This window comes from Bombina bombina, chromosome 8 (genome assembly GCF_027579735.1).
Source record: "Bombina bombina isolate aBomBom1 chromosome 8, aBomBom1.pri, whole genome shotgun sequence".
Lineage (NCBI taxonomy): Eukaryota > Metazoa > Chordata > Amphibia > Anura > Bombinatoridae > Bombina > Bombina bombina.
In genome coordinates, this window is record NC_069506.1 from 35,638,739 (window position 1) to 35,659,506 (window position 20,768).

Sequence of the window (20,768 nt, forward strand, 5' to 3'; positions counted from 1 at the left end):
AGCCCTCATATAATTATGTCATGTAAAAAGTAAGAAAACTGTTTTAACTGTCATAGGTCTCCACTCCTTTTTTTCAAAATAAAATAAACAATATCACAAATGATTGGCACTGAGGTAGGTGACACAAAAGAAGTACTATACTTACTATAAAATACAGAACACAACACTCAAATTCATATTGTTTCAGTGCGGCTTCTAATGGTTAAAGCATTTACATACCCTTTTCCTGGGCCTAATTTTGGAGAACCAACACCTTCTTTGGCACGGGCAATGTCCCGCACTCGGAGTGCTGCCAGAGGATCTTTCTCCTTCCCTTTATCTGCAAGAGCTGTTGGGCTTAAATTTAGAATCAGGAAAAGACTGTTCACCAGGCACCAAGCACCTAGAAGCTGGAAGTTCTGGTAATGCTATAGGAAGTAAGAAATGTTTAATTAAAAGCAGTTCTTGGCAATTATTTAGTGTAAAAAAAAAAAATAAAGGACGCAGTGGCATTCATTAAATACCAAAGAACACTGACATATACAAGGAGCTAAAACTAATTGTTTTTCACCTCTTGGAATAGTGAACACATTTTTTTAAATTCTATCAACCTAAACAAAAACATACACTTCTATTTAACTTCATATGGGCAGTTCATTAGCAAGAGAAAGTCCTACAATCGAGCTATACATGCAGAAGAAGAAATGTATGACATTAAAGGGACACTCAGGTCAAATTAAACTTACATGATTCAGATACAGCATGTAATTTTAAACAACTTTCCAATTTACTTCCATTAAAAAAAAATGTGCACATTCTTTTATATTTACACTTTTTGAGTCACCAGCTCCTACTGAGCATGTGCAAGAATTCACTGACTATACGTATATGCATTTGTGATTGGATGATTGCTATCACATGGTACAGGTGGAGTGGAAATACACATAACTTTGAAATTTGTTAGAAAAAAAATCTACTACTCATTTGAAATTCAGAGTAAATGCTATTGCATTGTCTTGTTATCTTGCATTTGTTGATTATGCAAATCTACTGTGTTGACTGGTCCTTTAACATGGCGAAGAAAGGAATTTTGGAACAATTTTGTAGATTGGTAGACGTAGGAGAATTGTGGGGCCAGATAAAAAGCATTGGAGAATCTCATTTTGGCCCCAGAGCCTTAGGTTGGACACTTGCATCATTAACACAATATATTTGCAAATTTGCATACTTATGCCATATTAAAAATTACAAAAAAAGATTTGATATACTTCTTTCACAAGAACACCCCAACTCATGATTGGGTTAATATGGTGCTCTACTTTTCAATATGTGGACAGGGATAAAGATTTTTTTTTTCAGACCTGTCATCGGTATATATCTTACCTCTCCTCCAGCTCGTCTGGAGTTGTTAATTGCTTGGCCAATCATTTCGTAGATCTCAAGCTAAAACAAACCAAATTGAGAAGAATTAAACTCATTAATAAACCACCCATACAAAAAAAAAATCATTTATGAGGGATTTGGGACACAGAATGATACTTACACATTTTTGCACTATAGTAGCTGCATCATTCTCATAGTCTTCCTCTTTAGAGCTTGTGGACCCTGTGCGGACCTGCTGGGTGCTCCCCACATGAAGTATCGCCATACACGTGGCTACACTTACACCTTTAACAGTATAGAGAAAATGTCATGTAGTAGGACAAAAAATACTGACAGCTTTCAATGGAGCTTTTAGACAACCAAACTAATTCAAATACAAGCCAAGAGGTTAAACTTACAATATCACATAATACACAAATAGAATGTAATAATCTTTTGTGCAATACCACAAAGACATAAAATGCAAACCGATAGAATAGTTGTTCCCCATTTTTTTTGCTTTTAAACATCTTTAGCTGATTTTCTGAAATGCATATTTAGCTTAAAATATATAAATTAAAGACATGCAAGAATAAAAAAAAAAAATTAAAAAACTTAAAGGGACATAATACTCATATGCTAAATCACTTGAAACTAATGCAGTATAACTGTAAAACGCTGACAGGAAAATATCACCTGAACATCTCTATGTAAAAAAGGAAGATATTTTACCTCACAATCTCCTCAGCTCAGCAGAGTAAGTTCTATGTAAAAAGTTATACTCAACTGCTCCCAGCTGCAGGTAAAAAAAAAAAAGTGAAGAAATGAACAGCAGCCAATCAGCATCATCAGTGCTGAGGTCATGAACTCTTTTACTGTGATGTCATGAGATTTGACTTAACTCTCATGAGATTTCATTGTAAACTTCCCTAAACTGAATAGGGAAATAACATGAGAGTGCACAAGGCTCATCCCTTCAGCTGTCCCAGGACAGACATACTAATATGCTGCTTAGAAATCCTTTACAATGGGAGGTGGCTACTGAGAAACTTTTGAGGTAAAATAACTTTCTTTTTTACATAGAGATGTTCATGTGATATTTTCTAGTCAGCTTTTTACAGCTATGCTGCATCACTTTCAAGTGTTTCAACATTTGGGTATTATGGCCCTTTAAGAAAATAAGAAATTAAACAATGGTCTCCCACAAAATGTTGACAAAGACAAAACAACCTAATCTAGTACATTTTGAGAGACTTTGGGTAGGTTACCTGCATATAAGCAGCTGAGAGCCAAGAGGGTTATATCTTTCAGTCTTGAAGGAGTTAATGGTTCCATCACAGGTAAGGACAGAGTGTCTAGTGCCATAGTCACATCAATCACCAGCGAGTGGAAACTGAATATAACAGATTAAGGAGAAGGAGATTTAAATATTATGGCACATACGTTTTAATTTATAGTATACATCAATAGAAAGAACAATGGGTTTCATGACTTTCACTAGCCTCCATTAGATTGTGATGCCCCAAGCTGCTGCTGGGTAAGTGGCCAGGAAATGAACAGAAACACCGGACTAAAGTAAACAACTCGGCCTATATAGACCATAAATAAAACCTTAATACATCAGTATCCGAGGGTGACTGACCCAGCCCAAACACACAACTCGTCAGCACCACACTCAGTATAAAGTACAAGCTGATAGATGGAGGGAGGAGTTAACTACATGGTTGCCATAAAACTCACCCGTTGCGTACAGCTGTAGCATCTCCTACTGTGGCTGGCATTATAAAGAAGGAATTAGCAGACACTGCATCTTGGAAACGGTTAATATATCTTAGGAAGTATGGTAAATTTAGACAGACTCTAAGTAGCTTTTCTGAACCACCTGTCAAAACAAAAAGGAACAAGAGCATTAGAATACTTGCCGAACTAGTTAAAAAGGGACAGTAAAGTAAAAATTATATTTCATAATGCAAATGGACGGGCGTTTAAAATTGCATGCTCTAATTTAATTCTATTATCAATTTTGCTTAGTTCTCTTGGTATCCTTTAAAATGTATCCTAGGTTACCTTAGGAGGGTGCACGTGTCTAGCCATCTGACAGCAGTGCTTGCAATAATGTTTAAAACACAGTAATAAATGTTGCAAACTCTGCTGCCATAGATATCTGTAGAATTATATGACAGCAGTGTTTGCAACATTGTTTATAGCAATGTTATAGATCGTTGTAAACACTGCTGCCAGATGGCTAAAGATACGTGCACGCTCCTGAGTTCACCTAGGAGTACTCTTTAACAAAGGATACCCAGAATGAATCAAAACTGATAATAGAAGCAAACTGGCAAGTTGTTTAAAATTGCATTCTATATATGAATGATAAACATTTCATTTTACTGTCCCTTTAAGTTGCTTTTGATATTAGCATTAGACTGCTAACTTACCAAGCTCTTGTAGACTGGCTTCATTTTGGGCTATGAAGATCCTTTTGGTTTTAGCTGCAGAAGCCTGATCTGTTGAAGAATCATCACCCTCACTTTCCACCTAATGAAAACAACTGTAAGTTACAAGAAGCAGAAAACGTCCAGGTCTAGGTATCACACAAGCAAAACGTGACTTACCTGTGAAGGAGGAGATGCGGAAGACGTTCCTCTGGGGTTAAATACAGACGTCAGCTGGTTAATGAAGTTCATTTGTACCTCTTTTTGTCGCAGTTCAGGACTTTGTAAGCACACAATTTCTTTCTGATCCTCCACTAATTTTCACAAAATGTTTGATATTAAAAAAAAAATAAAAAAATACAAAGCATTGCCCAAACCATTCTATACCACTGAGTAACTTACCATCAGAAAGAGTCTGAACAGTCTGTGGTAGTTTGGAGGATTTCATCATTGCTGTAAAAGTGATTATCTCTGTACGGTCTAGTCTGCTGCAGCCTGTGCACAGTCCTTTAATCAGGAGAATCAGATGCTTCTATAGCAGGAAAAGACATTGATGAAAATACTATAATTATTATTTGAACTGCAATAGACATTTTATTTATGTACTCCCTCCCTTTTAAAGCAAAGCTTTACTCCACAGCGATTTCAAAGAATACAATAACTGGATGAAAAGTATTAAATAGACACTGGTGCAATTAAAGGGACATGAAACCCAAACTTTCTTTCATGATTCAGACAGAGAATACAATTTTTTTTTTAAAAACTTTCCAATTTACTTTCTATTATTTAATTTTCTTCCTTGTCTTGTTATCCTTTGCTGAAAGGTTTATATTGGCAAGCTCAGGACCAGGAAAGAAACTAGGTTCTAGCTGCTGATTGGTGGCTGCATATATATACCGACTGTCATTGGCTCACCCATGAGTTCAGTTAGAAACCAGTAGTGCATTGCTGCTTCTTCAACAAATGATACCAAGAGAATGAAACAAATTAGATAATAGAAGTAAATTAAAAAGTTGCTTATAATTGTATTCTCTACCTGAATAATGAAATAAGCATTTTGGGTTTCATGTCCCTTTAATAAAGTGGATGCAATGTACTTTTTATCTAACAATAATGGTTGATCAGTGGAATCTGGTTTTAATGAATTGTTAAATTGTTAGCAAAAATACATTAGTAAGGGAGAAGCAATTTACCTCTTATCAAATGTGCTTCGTTCTCTTGGTATCCTTTAATGAACAATAATCTTCATAGGGTCTCAGGAGTGTACAAATCATTAGCACTCTATGACATCAGTGTTTTGCACCACTGTTACTAGCAATGTTTTACATTGTTGTTATAGAGTAATAAAAATGTGCATACTCATGAGCCTTTAGGAAACTACTTAGATTATTCTTCAACAAAGGATTCCATGTAAACACAGCAAATTTGTTTAAAGAAGTAAATTGGAAAGTTGTCACGGCATCACTTGAATGAACACTGCTGATTAACCTCTGTCATGGGCTCTCATTTAAAGGGAGATTAAACCCTAAACATTTCTTTTGTGATTCAGACAGAGTATACAAGTTTAAAAAATGTTTCCAATTTACTTTTATCATCAAATTGGCTTTGTTCCCATGGTATTCGTTGCTTAAGAGATACCTAGGTAGGGAAATTGTGCTGATATCTAGTGCTCTTGCAAAGCTGCTACCATATAGTGCTCTAGACACGTGCACACTCCTCAGCTTACGCCACTGCTTTTCAACAAAAGATACCAAGAAAAGGAATAAAAATGTGATTAAATTAGAAAGTTGCTTAAAATCACAAGCTCTCTCTGAATCATGAAAGAAAAAAAAAGTGGGTTTCATATCCCTTAAATTTTGAAATCTCCAGGGTCAGAAACAAAATGTATTTCTGACTTTGTATACAAAAGTATTACAAATGATATTAAACTACCTTTAAGTTACAGGTATACGCTGTATAATCACATGTAAATATTGCCTAAATGACATAAGATATGGTTGTTTACACTTGATCCCACCCCCTCTCCAAACTGTCCCATTTTACAGATGCAAATATTCTAAAATCCAAACCTTTTAGGGTCCCAAGCAGTTTAGATAAAGGGTTTTCTACCTGTACAAGTATCCCGACAAACCGAAAAACAACAAATACATTTGTATGCACCAAGCTAAACCTAAAAACACAAATATTTACACACTAACAATGTCAGTGTAGTTATGTTAGATAAAGCAGTACTTAAACAAGTTTGAGGCAGAACATCCCATGACGAGTCTTTGTTACATTAACCTATGCAATACTGAAAATGCTTTAATGTATAGCTTCATTTTTTAAAATGTATGCCTCTACTTTATCTTAAAGGGACAGTCAAGTCCAAAAAAGAAAATTTATGCTTACCTGATAAATTTGTTTCTTTTTAGACACGAGTCCACGGATTTCATCCTTCCTTGTGGGATATTCACCTCCTGGTCAGCAGGAGGAGGCAAAGAGCGCCACAGCAGAGCTGTTATATATAGCTCCTCCCTTCCCTCCCACTCCAGTCATTCGACCAAAGTTAGGAAGAGAAAGGAAAAGCCAAGGTGCAGAGGTGACTGAAGTTTACAAAAATGAATAACCTGTCGCAGAGAACAGGGCGGGCCATGGACTCATCGTGTCTAAAAAGAAACAAATTTATCAGGTAAGCATACATTTTCTTATCTTTTTAAAGACACGATGAGTCCACGGATTTCATCCTTACTTGTGGGATACAATACCAAAGCTAGAGTACACGGATGATAAGGGAGGGACAAGACAGGGAACCTAAACGGAAGGCACCACTGCTTGAAGAACCTTTCTCCCAAAAACAGCCTCAGCCGAGGCAAAAGAATCAAAGTTGTAAAATGTAGAAAAAGTGTGAAGAGAGGATCAAGTTGCAGCCTTGCAAATCTGTTCTACAGAAGCTTCATTTTTAAATGCCCATGAGGAAGCAACAGCCCTAGTGGAATGAGCCGTAACTGACTCAGGAGGCTGCTGTCCAGCAGTCTCATATGCAAAACGGATGATACTCTTCAGCCAAAAAGAAAGAGGGAGCCGTAGCTTTCTGACCCTTACGTTTTCCAGAGAAAATGACAAAGAAGACGGCTGACAAAAGTCCTCAGTAGCTTGTAAAAAAGAAATTCAGAGCACGGACCACGTCCAAATTGTGCAAAAGACGTTCCTTTTGAGAAGGAGGATTAGGACACAAGGAGGGAACAACAATCTCCTGATTAATGTTCCTGTCTGAAACAACCTTAGGAAGAAATCCTAATTTAGGACGTAACACTACCTTATCTGAATGGAAAATAAGATAAAGCGAAGTATATTGCAAAGCCGAGAATTCAGACACTCTACAAACAGAAGAAATAGCAACAACAAATAAAACATTCCAAGATAACAACTTAATATCTAAGGAATACATAGGCTCAAACGGAGACCCTTGAAAAACCTTGAGAACTAAATTCAGACTCCATGGAGGAGTAACTGGTCTGAACACAGGCCTGAACCTAACCAAGGCCTGACAAAAGGATTGGACATCTGGGACATCTGCCAGATATTTGTGCAACAAAATAGACAAGGCAGAAATCTGACCCTTTAGGGAACTAGCCGATAAACCTTTCTCCAAACCTTCTTGGAGAAAAGACAAAATTCTAGGAATCCTCTCTCTACTCCATGAGTAGCCCATGGATTCACCCTAATATAGGTAGTTACACCTTATCCTAAGATCATTTTTTTTTTATTATTGACAGGCTTACAAGCCTGAATTATGGAGCTTTCTGACCCTTTCTCAATGACAGAGTCAGAAAAAACCCCGCTTGAAAAATATTAAGCGTTCAATCTCCAATCAGTCAGATTCAGAGAAAGCAGATTCGGGTGAAGAGTTTACCTGTTCAGGAAATCCGCCACCCAGTTGTCCACCACTGGGATGTTGATTGCCAACAGACAGCAAGAATGGGCCTCCGCCCACTGTATTAATTTAGATATCTGATGACTGATTTAAACCACTGACATTTTGTTTGACTGGGACCTGAAAAACTGGTACCAAGGCTAACTAAGGTCAGGCCAGAAGAACATTGCAGAACACCCTCAGCTCCAGAATGATTATAGGAAGAACGGACTCTGGCTGAGTCCAAACCCCGCTGAGCCCTTAAAGAGCCCCAGACTGCTCCCCATCGTAGAAGGCTGGCGGCTGTTGTCACAATCACCCAGGATGGTCTGTGAAGCAGGATCCCTTGGAGAGATGATCCAGAGACAACCACCAGTGAAGAGAATCCCTTGTCTCCTGCTCCTTTGTCTGAACATGCTTAACTGCAGAGGACTGAGATGGAACCGAGTAAACGGGATGATTTCGGATTTCCTGACCTTTGGTCAGAAAAATCTTTATAGACATGGAATCTACTATGGATCCCAAGAAGCTACTCTTGTGCTTGGGACTAAGGAACCTTTTTTCCAAATTTACCTTCCACCCCTGAACTCGCAGTAAGAATAATACCCTTTTTTGTGAAAACTCTGAAAACTGTGGAAAACAGAATTTATGTTTACCTGATAAATTTCTTTCTCCAGCGGTGTGTCCGGTCCACGGCGTCATCCTTACTTGTGGGGGAATATTCTTTTCCCCAACAGGAAATGGCAAAGAGAGCACAGCAAAAGCTGCCCATATAGCCCCCCCTCTGGCTCCGCCCCCCAGTCATTCGACCGACGGTTAGGAGAAAAAAGAAGAAACTATAGGGTGCCGTGGTGACTAGTGTATAAAGAAAGAAATTTTTCAAACCGGATTAAAAATCAGGGCGGGCCGTGGACCGGACACACCGTTGGAGAAAGAAATTTATCAGGTAAACATAAATTCTGTTTTCTCCAACATTGGTGTGTCCGGTCCACGGCGTCATCCTTACTTGTGGGAACCAATACCAAAGCTTTAGGACACGGATGAAGGGAGGGAGCAAATCAGGTTACCTAAACGGAAGGCACCACGGCTTGCAAAACCTTTCTCCCAAAAATAGCCTCCGAAGAAGCATAAGTATCGAATTTGTAAAATTTGGCAAAAGTGTGCAGAGAAGACCAAGTCGCTGCTTTACAGATCTGATCAACAGAAGCCTCGTTCTTGAAAGCCCAAGTGGAAGCCACAGCTCTAGTAGAATGTGCTGTAATTCGTTCAGGAGGCTGCCGTCCGGCAGTCTCATAAGCCAATCGGATGATGCTTTTCAGCCAAAAAGAAAGAGGTAGCAGTAGCTTTCTGCCCTCTCCTCTTACCAGAATACACAACAAACAAGGATGAAGTCTGCCTGAAATCCTTTGTTGCTTCTAAACAGAACTTTAACGCACGGACCACATCTAGATTGTGTAACAAGCGTTCCTTCTTTGAAACTGGATTCGGACACAGAGAAGGAACAACAATTTCCTGGTTGATATTCCAGTTGGAAACAACCTTTGGAAGAAAACCAGGCTTGGTACGTAAAACTACTTTATCTGTATGGAATACCAGATAGGGAGAAGTACATTGCAAAGGAGATAATTCAGAAACTCTTCTAGCAGAAGAAATAGCAACCAAAAACAGAACTTTCCAAGATAGTAACTTAATATCTATGGAATGCATGGGTTCAAACGGAACCCCCTGAAGAACTGAAAGAACTAAATTTAGACTCCAAGGAGGAGTCATGGGTCTGTAAACAGGCTTGATTCTAACTAACGCCTGTACAAACGCCTGTACATCTGGCACTGCTGCCAGACGTTTGTGTAGCAAAACAGACAGAGCAGATATCTGTCCTTTTAAAGAACAAGCTGACAAACCTTTATCCAGACCTTCTTGGAGAAAGGAAAGTATCCTAGGGATTTTAATTCTACTCCAAGGGAACCCCTTGGATTCGCACCAACAGATATATTTTTGCCATATCTTATGGTAAATCTTCCTAGTTACAGGTTTTCTGGCTTGAACCAGAGTATCTATGACTGAATCTGAAAACCCACGCTTAGATAGAATCAAGCGTTCAATTTCCAGGCAGTCAGTTGGAGAGAGACTAGATTTGGATGTTCGAACGGACCTTATACCAGAAGATCCTGTCTCAAAGGTAGCTTCCATGGTGGAGCCGATGACATATTCACCAGGTCTGCATACCAAGTCCTGCGTGGCCACGCAGGGGCTATTAGGATCACCAAGGCCTGCTCCTGTTTGATCCTGGCTACAAGCCTTGGAAGGAGAGGAAACGGTGGAAACACATAAGCTAGGTTGAACGACCAAGGCGCCACTAATGCGTCCACCAGTGTCGCCTTGGGGTCCCTGGATCTGGATCCGTATCGAGGAACCTTGGCGTTCTGGCGGGACGCCATCAGGTCCATATCTGGAATGCCCCATAGTTGGGTTAACTGGGCAAAAACCTCCGGGTGGAGTTCCCACTCCCCCGGATGAAAAGTCTGGCGACTCAGATAATCCGCCTCCCAATTGTCCACCCTTGGGATGTGAATTGCAGATAGGTGGCAGGAATGATCCTCCGCCCATTTGATGATCTTGTATACCTCTATCATCGCTAAGGAACTCTTTGTTCCCCCCTGATGATTGATGTACGCTACAGTCGTCATGTTGTCCGACTGAAACCTTATGAATTTGGCCTTTTGCTAGGAGAGGCCACGCCAGGAGCGCATTGAATACCGCTCTCAGTTCTAAAATGTTTATCGGGAGAAGAGACTCTTCTCGAGACCATAGACCTTGAGCTTTCAGAGATTCCCAGACCGCACCCCAGCCTAAGAGACTGGCGTCGGTCTTGACAATGACCCATTCTGGTCTGCGGAAACTCATTCCCTGAGACAGGTGATCGTGAGACAACCACCAGCGGAGAGAATCCCTGGTTACCTGGTCTACTTGAATCTGGGGAGACAAGTCTGCATAGTCACCATTCCACTGATTGAGCATGCACAGTTGTAATGGTCTTAGATGAATTTGAGCAAAAGGAACTATGTCCATTGCTGCAACCATCAATCCTACTACTTCCATGCACTGAGCTATGGAAGGCTGAGGAATAGAGTGAAGAACTTGACAAGCGTTTAGAAGCTTTAACTTTCTGACCTCTGTCAGGAAGATCTTCATTTCTAAAGAATCTATGATTGTTCCCAAAAAGGGGACTCTTGTTGATGGGGACAGGGAACTCTTTTCTACGTTCAGCTTCCACCCGTGAGACCTGAGAAAGGCTAGAATGATGTCCGTATGAGCCTTTGCTTTGGAAAGAGACAACGCTTGGATTAGAATGTCGTCTAGATAAGGTGCTACAGCAATGACCCTCGGTCCCAGAGTCCTAATGCCTTGAAAGTATTGCACACCAAGTTTCAAGACTTTAACCCTTAAAATGAGCAAACCGGAGCTATTTGTATAATTTAACCACTTTAGTACACTACAATCACAGCCACAGCCTTGCTGCGGCTCTTTACCTTCCCTGAGAGTTATTCAGCACTGCATAAACCTTCCGGAGTCCGTTTTTTGAAGCCACAAGACCCCTCACATGAAGCTGCATGCACTGCCATGGAAGTAAACTGCGCAATTGAGGCGCGAAAACGGGGCCTCCTTCCTCTGCATACCAGAGTGAAGGGGCCTTTCTGAGAGAAAACATAATTTATGCTTACCTGATAAATTCCTTTCTTCTGTTGTGTGATCAGTCCACGGGTCATCATTACTTCTGGGATATAACTCCTCCCCAACAGGAAATGCAAGAGGATTCACCCAGCAGAGCTGCATATAGCTCCTCCCCTCTACGTCAGTCCCAGTCATTCGACCAAGAATCAACGAGAAAGGAGTAACCAAGGGTGAAGTGGTGACTGGAGTATAATTTAAAAAATATTTACCTGCCTTAAAACAGGGCGGGCCGTGGACTGATCACACAACAGAAGAAAGGAATTTATCAGGTAAGCATAAATTATGTTTTCTTCTGTTATGTGTGATCAGTCCACGGGTCATCATTACTTCTGGGATACCAATACCAAAGCAAAAGTACACGGATGACGGGAGGGATAGGCAGGCTCATTATACAGAAGGAACCACTGCCTGAAGAACCTTTCTCCCAAAAATAGCCTCCGAAGAAGCAAAAGTGTCAAATTTGTAAAATTTGGAAAAAGTATGAAGCGAAGACCAAGTTGCAGCCTTGCAAATCTGTTCAACAGAGGCCTCATTCTTAAAGGCCCAAGTGGAAGCCACAGCTCTAGTGGAGTGGGCTGTAATTCTTTCAGGAGGCTGCTGTCCAGCAGTCTCATAGGCTAAACGTATTATGCTACGAAGCCAAAAAGAGAGAGAGGTAGCAGAAGCTTTTTGACCTCTCCTCTGTCCAGAATAAACGACAAACAGGGAAGAAGTTTGGCGAAAATCTTTAGTTGCCTGCAAGTAGAACTTGAGGGCACGAACTACATCCAGATTGTGTAGAAGACGTTCCTTCTTTGAAGAAGGATTTGGACACAAGGATGGAACAACAATCTCTTGATTGATATTCCTGTTAGTGACTACCTTAGGTAAGAACCCAGGTTTAGTACGCAGAACTACCTTGTCTGAGTGAAAAATCAGATAAGGAGAATCACAATGTAAGGCTGATAACTCAGAGACTCTTCGAGCCGAGGAAATAGCCATTAAAAACAGAACTTTCCAAGATAACAATTTTATATCAATGGAATGAAGGGGTTCAAACGGAACACCTTGTAAAACGTTAAGAACTAAGTTTAAACTCCATGGCGGAGCAACAGCTTTAAACACAGGCTTGATCCTAGCTAAAGCCTGACAAAAAGCCTGGACGTCTGGATTTTCTGACAGACGCCTGTGTAACAAGATGGACAGAGCTGAAATCTGTCCCTTTAATGAACTAGCTGATAAACCCTTTTCTAAACCTTCTTGAAGAAAAGACAATATCCTAGCGATCCTAACCTTACTCCAGGAGTAACCTTTGGATTCGCACCAGTATAGGTATTTACGCCATATTTTATGGTAAATCCTTCTGGTAACAGGCTTCCTAGCCTGTATCAGGGTATCAATAACCGACTCAGAAAAACCACGTTTTGATAAAATCAAGCGTTCATTTTCCAAGCAGTCAGCTTCAGAGAATTTAGATTTTGATGTCTGAATGGACCCTGTATCAGAAGGTCCTGTCTTAGAGGTAGAGACCAAGGCGGACAGGATGACATGTCCACTAGATCTGCATACCAAGTCCTGCGTGGCCATGCAGGCGCTATTAGAATCACTGATGCTCTCTCCTGTTTGATTTTGGCAATCAATCGAGGAAGCAGCGGGAGGGGTGGAAACACATAAGCCATCCCGAAGTTCCAAGGTGCTGTCAAAGCATCTATCAGAACCGCTCCCGGATCCCTGGATCTGGACCCGTAGTGAGGAAGTTTGGCGTTCTGGCGAGACGCCATGAGATCTATCTCTGGTTTGCCCCAACGTCGAAGTATTTGGGCAAAGACCTCCGGATGAAGTTCCCACTCCCCCGGATGAAAAGTCTGTCGACTCAAGAAATCCGCCTCCCAGTTCTCCACTCCCGGGATGTGGATTGCTGACAAGTGGCAAGAGTGAGACTCTGCCCAGCGAATTATCTTTGATACTTCCATCATTGCTAGGGAGCTTCTTGTCCCTCCCTGATGGTTGATGTAAGCTACAGTCGTGATGTTGTCCGACTGAAACCTGATGAACCCCCGAGTTGTTAATTGGGGCCAAGCCAGAAGGGCATTGAGAACTGCTCTCAATTCCAGAATGTTTATTGGAAGGAGACTCTCCTCCTGATTCCATAGTCCCTGAGCCTTCAGAGAATTCCAGACAGCGCCCCAACCTAGTAGGCTGGCGTCTGTTGTTACAATTGTCCAGTCTGGCCTGCTGAATGGCATCCCCCTGGACAGGTGTGGCCGATAAAGCCACCATAGAAGAGAATTTCTGGTCTCTTGATTCAGATTCAGAGTAGGGGACAAATCTGAGTAATCCCCATTCCACTGACTTAGCATGCACAATTGCAGCGGTCTGAGGTGTAGGCGTGCAAAAGGTACTATGTCCATTGCCGCTACCATTAAGCCGATCACCTCCATGCATTGAGCTACTGACGGGTGTTGAATGGAATGAAGGACACGGCATGCATTTTGAAGCTTTGTTAACCTGTCTTCTGTCAGGTAAATCTTCATTTCTACAGAATCTATAAGAGTCCCCAAGAATGGAACTCTTGTGAGAGGAAAAAGAGAACTCTTCTTTTCGTTCACTTTCCATCCATGCGACCTTAGAAATGCCAGAACTAACTCTGTATGAGACTTGGCAGTCTGAAAGCTTGAAGCTTGTATTAGAATGTCGTCTAGGTACGGAGCTACCGAAATCCCTCGCGGTCTTAGTACCGCCAGAAGGGCACCCAGAACCTTTGTGAAGATTCTTGGAGCCGTAGCCAATCCGAATGGAAGAGCTACAAACTGGTAGTGCCTGTCTAAGAAGGCAAACCTTAGATACCGGTGATGATCTTTGTGGATCGGTATGTGAAGGTAAGCATCTTTTAAATCCACTGTGGTCATGTACTGACCCTTTTGGATCATGGGTAAGATTGTCCGAATAGTTTCCATTTTGAAGGATGGAACTCTTAGGAATTTGTTTAGAATCTTTAAATCTAAGATTGGCCTGAAAGTTCCCTCTTTTTTGGGAACCACAAACAGGTTTGAGTAGAACCCTTGTCCTTGTTCCGACCGCGGAACCGGATGGATCACTCCCATTAATAACAGATCTTGTACACAGCGTAGAAACGCCTCTTTCTTTATCTGGTTTGTTGACAACCTTGACAGATGAAATTTCCCTCTTGGGGGAGATAATTTGAAGTCTAGAAGGTATCCCTGAGATATGATCTCTAGTGCCCAGGGATCCTGAACATCTCTTGCCCAGGCCTGGGCGAAGAGAGAAAGTCTGCCCCCCACTAGATCCGGTCCCGGATCGGGGGCTCTCGATTCATGCTGTCTTTGGGGCAGCAGCAGGTTTCCTGGCCTGCTTGCTCTTGTTCCAGGACTGGTTAGGCTTCCAGCCTTGCCTGTAACGAGCAACAGCTCCCTCCTGTTTTGGTGCAGTGGAGGTTGATGCTGCTCCTGTTTTGAAATTCCGAAAGGGACGAAAATTAGACTGTCTAGCCTTAGCTTTGGCTTTGTCTTGAGGTAGGGCGTGGCCCTTACCTCCTGTAATGTCAGCGATAATTTCTTTCAAACCGGGCCCAAATAAAGACTGCCCCTTGAAAGGTATATTAAGTAATTTGGACTTAGAAGTAACATCGGCTGACCAGGATTTTAGCCACAGCGCCCTACGTGCCTGTATGGCGAATCCTGAGTTCTTAGCCGTAAGTTTGGTTAAATGTACTACGGCCTCCGAAATGAAAGAATTAGCTAGTTTAAGGACTCTAAGCCTGTCCGTAATGTCGTCTAGCGTAGATGAACTAAGGTTCTCTTCCAGAGACTCAATCCAAAATGCTGCCGCAGCCGTAATCGGCGCGATACATGCAAGGGGTTGCAATATAAAACCTTGTTGAACAAACATTTTCTTAAGGTAACCCTCTAATTTTTTATCCATTGGATCTGAAAAAGCACAGCTATCCTCCACCGGGATAGTGGTACGCTTAGCTAAAGTAGAAACTGCTCCCTCCACCTTAGGGACCGTTTGCCATAAGTCCCGAGTGGTGGCGTCTATTGGAAACATCTTTCTAAATATTGGAGGGGGTGAGAACGGCACACCGGGTCTATCCCACTCCTTAGTAACAATTTCAGTTAGTCTCTTAGGTATAGGAAAAACGTCAGTACTCGCCGGGTACCGCAAAGTATTTATCCAACCTACACAGTTTCTCTGGTATTGCAACGGTGTTACAATCATTAAGAGCTGCTAAGACCTCCCCTAGTAATACACGGAGGTTTTCCAATTTAAATTTAAAATTTGAAATATCTGAATCCAATCTGTTTGGATCAGAACCGTCACCCACAGAATGAAGCTCTCCGTCCTCATGCTCTGCGAGCTGTGACGCAGTATCAGACATGGCCCTAGTATTGTCAGCGCACTCTGTTCTCACCCCAGAGTGATCACGCTTGCCTCTTAGTTCTGGTAATTTAGACAAAACTTCAGTCATAACAGTAGCCATATCTTGTAATGTTATCTGTAATGGCCGCCCAGATGTACTAGGCGCCATAATATCACGCACCTCCCGGGCGGGAGATGCAGGTACTGCCGCGTGAGGCGAGTTAGTCGGCATAACTCTCCCCTCGCTGTTTGGTGAAATTTGTTCACATTGTACAGATTGACTTTTATTTAAAGTAGCATCAATACAGTTAGTACATAAATTTCTATTGGGCTCCACCTTGGCATTGGAACAAATGACACAGATATCTTCCTCTGAGTCAGACATGTTTAACACACTAGCAAAAAAACTTACAACTTGGTTATAATCTTTTTTAGCAAAAACGTACTGTGCCTCAAAGAGGTACTAAACGATTAAATGACAGTTGAAATAATGAACTGAAAAACAGTTATAGCATCAAACCTTAAAACAACACAACTTTTAGCAAAGGCTTGTTCCCATTAGTAAAATAACACTAATTAAATTTGACATAAAAAATGCAAAGCAACGTTTTTATTCACAGTCACTATAAGAATTCTCACAGCTCTGCTGAGAGAATTTACCTCCCTTCAAAGAAGTTTGAAGACCCCTGAGATCTGTCAGAGATGAACCGGATCATGCAGGAAATATAAAAGTAACTGACTGGAATTTTTTGATGCGTAGCAAAGAGCGCCAAAAACGGCCCCTCCCTCTCCCACACAGCAGTGAAGAGAAACGAAACTGTCACAAATAAAAGTAAAAAAGGCTGCCAAGTGGAAAATAATGCCCAAATATTTATTCACACAGTACCTCAGCAATGTAAACGATTCTACATTCCAGCAAAAACGTTTAACATGATAAATAGTTATTAAAAGGATTAGTGACCTTTAACAGAGTAGTTCCGGTGAAATACCATCCCCAGAATACTGAAGTGTATACATACATGTCATTTTAACGGTATGGCAGGATTTTCTCATCAATTCCATTCAGAAAATAAAAACTGCTACATACCTCAATGCAGATTCATCTGCCCGCTGTCCCCTGATCTGAAGCCTTTACCTCCCTCAGATGGCCGAGAACAGCAATATGATCTTAACAACTCCGGATAAAATCATAGTAAAAAACTCTGGCAGATTCTTCCTCAAACTCTGCCAGAGAAGTAATAACACGCTCCGGTGCTATCGTAAAATAACAAACTTTTGATTGAAGTCATAAAAACTAAGTATAATCACCATAGTCCTCTCACACATCCTATCTAGTCGTTGGGTGCAAGAGAATGACTGGGACTGACGTAGAGGGGAGGAGCTATATGCAGCTCTGCTGGGTGAATCCTCTTGCATTTCCTGTTGGGGAGGAGTTATATCCCAGAAGTAATGATGACCCGTGGACTGATCACACATAACAGAAGAAATAGTAGTCTAACTAAATGCCAGGCGAATAAAAACGTTCCCAAAAGTGCTTTTACATACTCAAAAACACTGCCAAACATGAAATAAATCAATCGATTTAGCCCACAATAGTGTCAATCAGTACAGAGCCCAATAATAAGCCTTAATCTATTATAAGTCTAAGAAAATGGCTTACTTACCCCTTAAGGGAAAATTGACAGTCTTCTAGCATTAACATGTCTTGTTAGAAATATGACTGATCATACCTGTAGCAGATAAGTCTGCAAACTATTCCCCCCAACTTTAGTTCTCTGGTTTCAACAGTCCTGTGTGGGAACAGCAACCGATTTTAGTTACTACTGCTAAAATCATACTCCTCTTTTAACAGAAATCTTCTTCATTTTCTGTTGTAGAGTAAATAGTACAAACCGGCACTATTTTAAAATAAAATAATAAAAAATCTTGATAGAAGAAAAAAAAAACTACAACTAACAACACATACTCTTTACGATCCCCATGGAGATGCTACTTGTTCAGAGCGGCAAAGAGAATGACTGGGGGGCGAAGCCAGAGGGGGGGCTATATGGGCAGCTTTTGCCATGCGCTCTCTCTGCCATGTCCTGTTGGGGAAGAGAATATTCCCCCACAAGTAAGGATGACGCCGTGGACCGGACACACCAATGTTGGAGAAAGACCAAAAAGAAGAGCCACAAACTGGAGAAGTTTGACCAGAAAGGCAAACCTTAGAACTAGAGACAATTCTTGTGAATGGTACATGAAGGAACGCGTCCTATAAATCCACTGTCATAAGTTGACCCTCTTGGATACAGAGAAGAATGGAACTAATAGTTTCCATCTTGAAGGACGTTATTCTAAGAAATATGTTTAGACTCGAGAGATCTAAAAAGTGGTCTGAAGGTTCCCTTTCTTATTTGGGAACCACAAACTGATTGGGGTAAAAAAAAAAAAACTGTACCTGGATTGGAACTGAAACAATCACTCCCAGGTCTAAGAGGTCTCCTACACAGTGTAAGACCGTCTCTCCTTTTGTCTGATCTGCAGATAATCTTGAAAGCAGAAACCTGCCTCTGGGAAAAAAAATAGTTGAACTCTAATTTGTATCCCTGGAACACTATTCTCTATTGCCCAAGGACCCTGAACATCTCGAACCCAAGCCTGAGCAAAGATCAAAAAGTCTGCCCCCCTACAAGATTCGATCCTGAATCGGGGCATGTCCTTCGTGCTGTCTTTGATTCAACAGCAGAATATTTAGAATTTTTTAAATTTCAAAAGAGATTATTTCCGTCAAGCCAGGTCCCAACAAGGTCCCCCCTTGTAAGAAATCGCTAAAAGCTTAGACTGAGAGCCAACATCCATAGAACGAGGCTCTAATATCCAGTTTGATAACCTGAAGGAAGAATCAGCCAATTTGAAGCTTTTATCCTAATGTTTAATGTTCCTGTCTGAAACAACCTTAGGAAGAAATCCTAATTTAGGACGTAACACTACCAGGGGAGTCAACCAATATGCTGTTGCACTAGCCACGGTAACGAAGTACACAACTGGTTACCATAGTAAGCCCTGGGGTACAGCCCCCTTTATAAATTCTTGTTCATAGGACCTTTAAAAAACACAACTATCCTCCAAGGGTATAGTAGCTCTCTTAGTTAAGCTGGTAATTACTTCTTCCACCCTAGCGAATGTATAGCCAGCCTCCTTAACTGAGTCGGCTATGGGAGACTTTAAGAATATAAGAAATACAGTCCCTTCCATGCCTCATAACTTACTGGACGCACTAGGATAGATTACCCCTGTAGTGTCGGAGTCGCCCAAGGTAGCTAAAACCTCCTAAAGAAAGCAAATGGAGGTGCTCCTTTCAGGTTCAAATATTGATATTATTCATCCGAGTCTGAGAATTTTTCTCAGATAATCCCGAAGTATCTTCCTCTTACAGGTAACAACTACTGAATCAATCACCCTAAATGATTGAAAATAATCCCTCCAGTAATGTTTTCTAACACGTGAGAAACAATATGTAATGCATGAACTGCAGAGTAACTCCGGGTAGAGTGTGAGAAGAAGCACAGGACACTGCATGTGGACCATAACATTTTGTGGGACACTATAGGACAAATTTGCGGTATAGGTTGACCATTGTCAACAGATTCCTAAACAGAAAACGCCATAGCAGGTTCAGAAAAGAGTGAAATGTTTTAATAAAAATTGACACGTAAAAAACGTTACTGTTTCTTTAAATCTTAAAAAGTAACCTTTTATTTCTGTGTGCAGAAATAAACTAAATTAACATTGCAGAACTTATCAAAAAAACGATACTGCTTAGTTCACAGACATCGCCATGACATTAAAGAAGTGATGTCTTATGCAGCAATTCCAGATGGAAAGTGCAAGGAACCGTAGGGCACTGCATGTGTGAGAACATTTTTTAATGTACACTTCTTTAATCAATCTGCCTCACCTATGGCAGAATACTTAAATAAAGAATAACCTGTTGCTAATAAAAATTAATATCTAGCAAGCGAAATGTTAAAGAGTAACACATTTTCTTTTACTTGGTTAGACATGGCTGAATATGTAGGAGAGATTGCCGGTACTACTTAACTGTCTACCCCTCAGCCTAAAGCAGCTGAGGCGTCAAACAGCCTCTCTATACAAGTCCTGACCTTAATATAGCGCTGTTTAAATGCGCATCGTTCACTGTTCCAGTGAAGGCTTAGATTGGGCACTGGGTATACTTCCATGTCCGTGCACTTTAAATGCGTATCGTAGCGTTCTCCCTGCAGCCTGGGAAAAAAAAACAGACAAAGCAACCGATATCGCTAAATACCTAAGAGAAGCGATGTCTTGCTAAATAACTCCAGATGGAGTTGGTGAAGAAAAAACGCAGGGCACTGCACAGGTGGACTGTAATATTTTATGGGCACTTAAAGAGAATCCCTTTTCTTTTCTATAGAAAAAGTTCTCACAAGAAAAAAGAACAGAAAAATGTATATTAAAGCCACATTCTCCCTGCAGTATTACGTTTAATAACAGCAGTGGATACTTTAAAACTGATAACTCTGCACTGTAGGGTCTTCTTGAATCATCAAACTGACGTATGGAAGATAATGTCATAAAGGTCTTAAAGGACCAGTCAACACATTAGATTTGCATAATCAACAAATGCAAGATAACGAGACAATGCAATAGCACTTAGTCTGAACTTCAAATAAGTAGTAGATTTTTTTAATAACAAATTTCAAAGTTATGTATATTTCCACTCTCCTTGTACCATGTGATAGCAATCAGCCAATCACAAATGCATATACGTATAGTCTGAATTTTTGCACATGCTCAGTAGGATCTGGTGACTCAAAAAGTGTAAATATAAAAGACTGTGCACATTTTTTTTAATGGAAGTAAATTGGAAAGTTGTTTAAAATTACATGCTGTATCTGAATCATGAAAATGTAATTTAACCTGAGTGTCCCTTTAGCTGGTTTTATCCAAAAAAACATATAAAGACCGGTACTGAAAGCGTTACA

At 40.8% G+C, this 20,768-nt stretch overlaps 1 protein-coding gene across 15 annotated transcripts in view; it reads right to left on the reverse strand.

The window, feature by feature from the left end:
• Window positions 1–20,768, reverse strand: part of UBR4 (ubiquitin protein ligase E3 component n-recognin 4) — a 256,917-nt gene that overhangs the window by 210,327 nt on the left and 25,822 nt on the right. For all 15 annotated transcript variants that reach the window (XM_053690290.1, XM_053690289.1, XM_053690283.1 and 12 more), the window contains exons 4-11: window positions 4,179–4,308; window positions 3,957–4,090; window positions 3,780–3,879; window positions 3,082–3,223; window positions 2,610–2,734; window positions 1,523–1,647; window positions 1,363–1,422; window positions 220–407 (exon numbers count right to left, since the gene is read on the reverse strand). In XM_053690290.1, coding sequence (XP_053546265.1) covers window positions 220–407; window positions 1,363–1,422; window positions 1,523–1,647; window positions 2,610–2,734; window positions 3,082–3,223; window positions 3,780–3,879; window positions 3,957–4,090; window positions 4,179–4,308 — 1,004 coding nt within the window. The remainder of the gene's footprint in view (window positions 1–219; window positions 408–1,362; window positions 1,423–1,522; window positions 1,648–2,609; window positions 2,735–3,081; window positions 3,224–3,779; window positions 3,880–3,956; window positions 4,091–4,178; window positions 4,309–20,768) is intronic.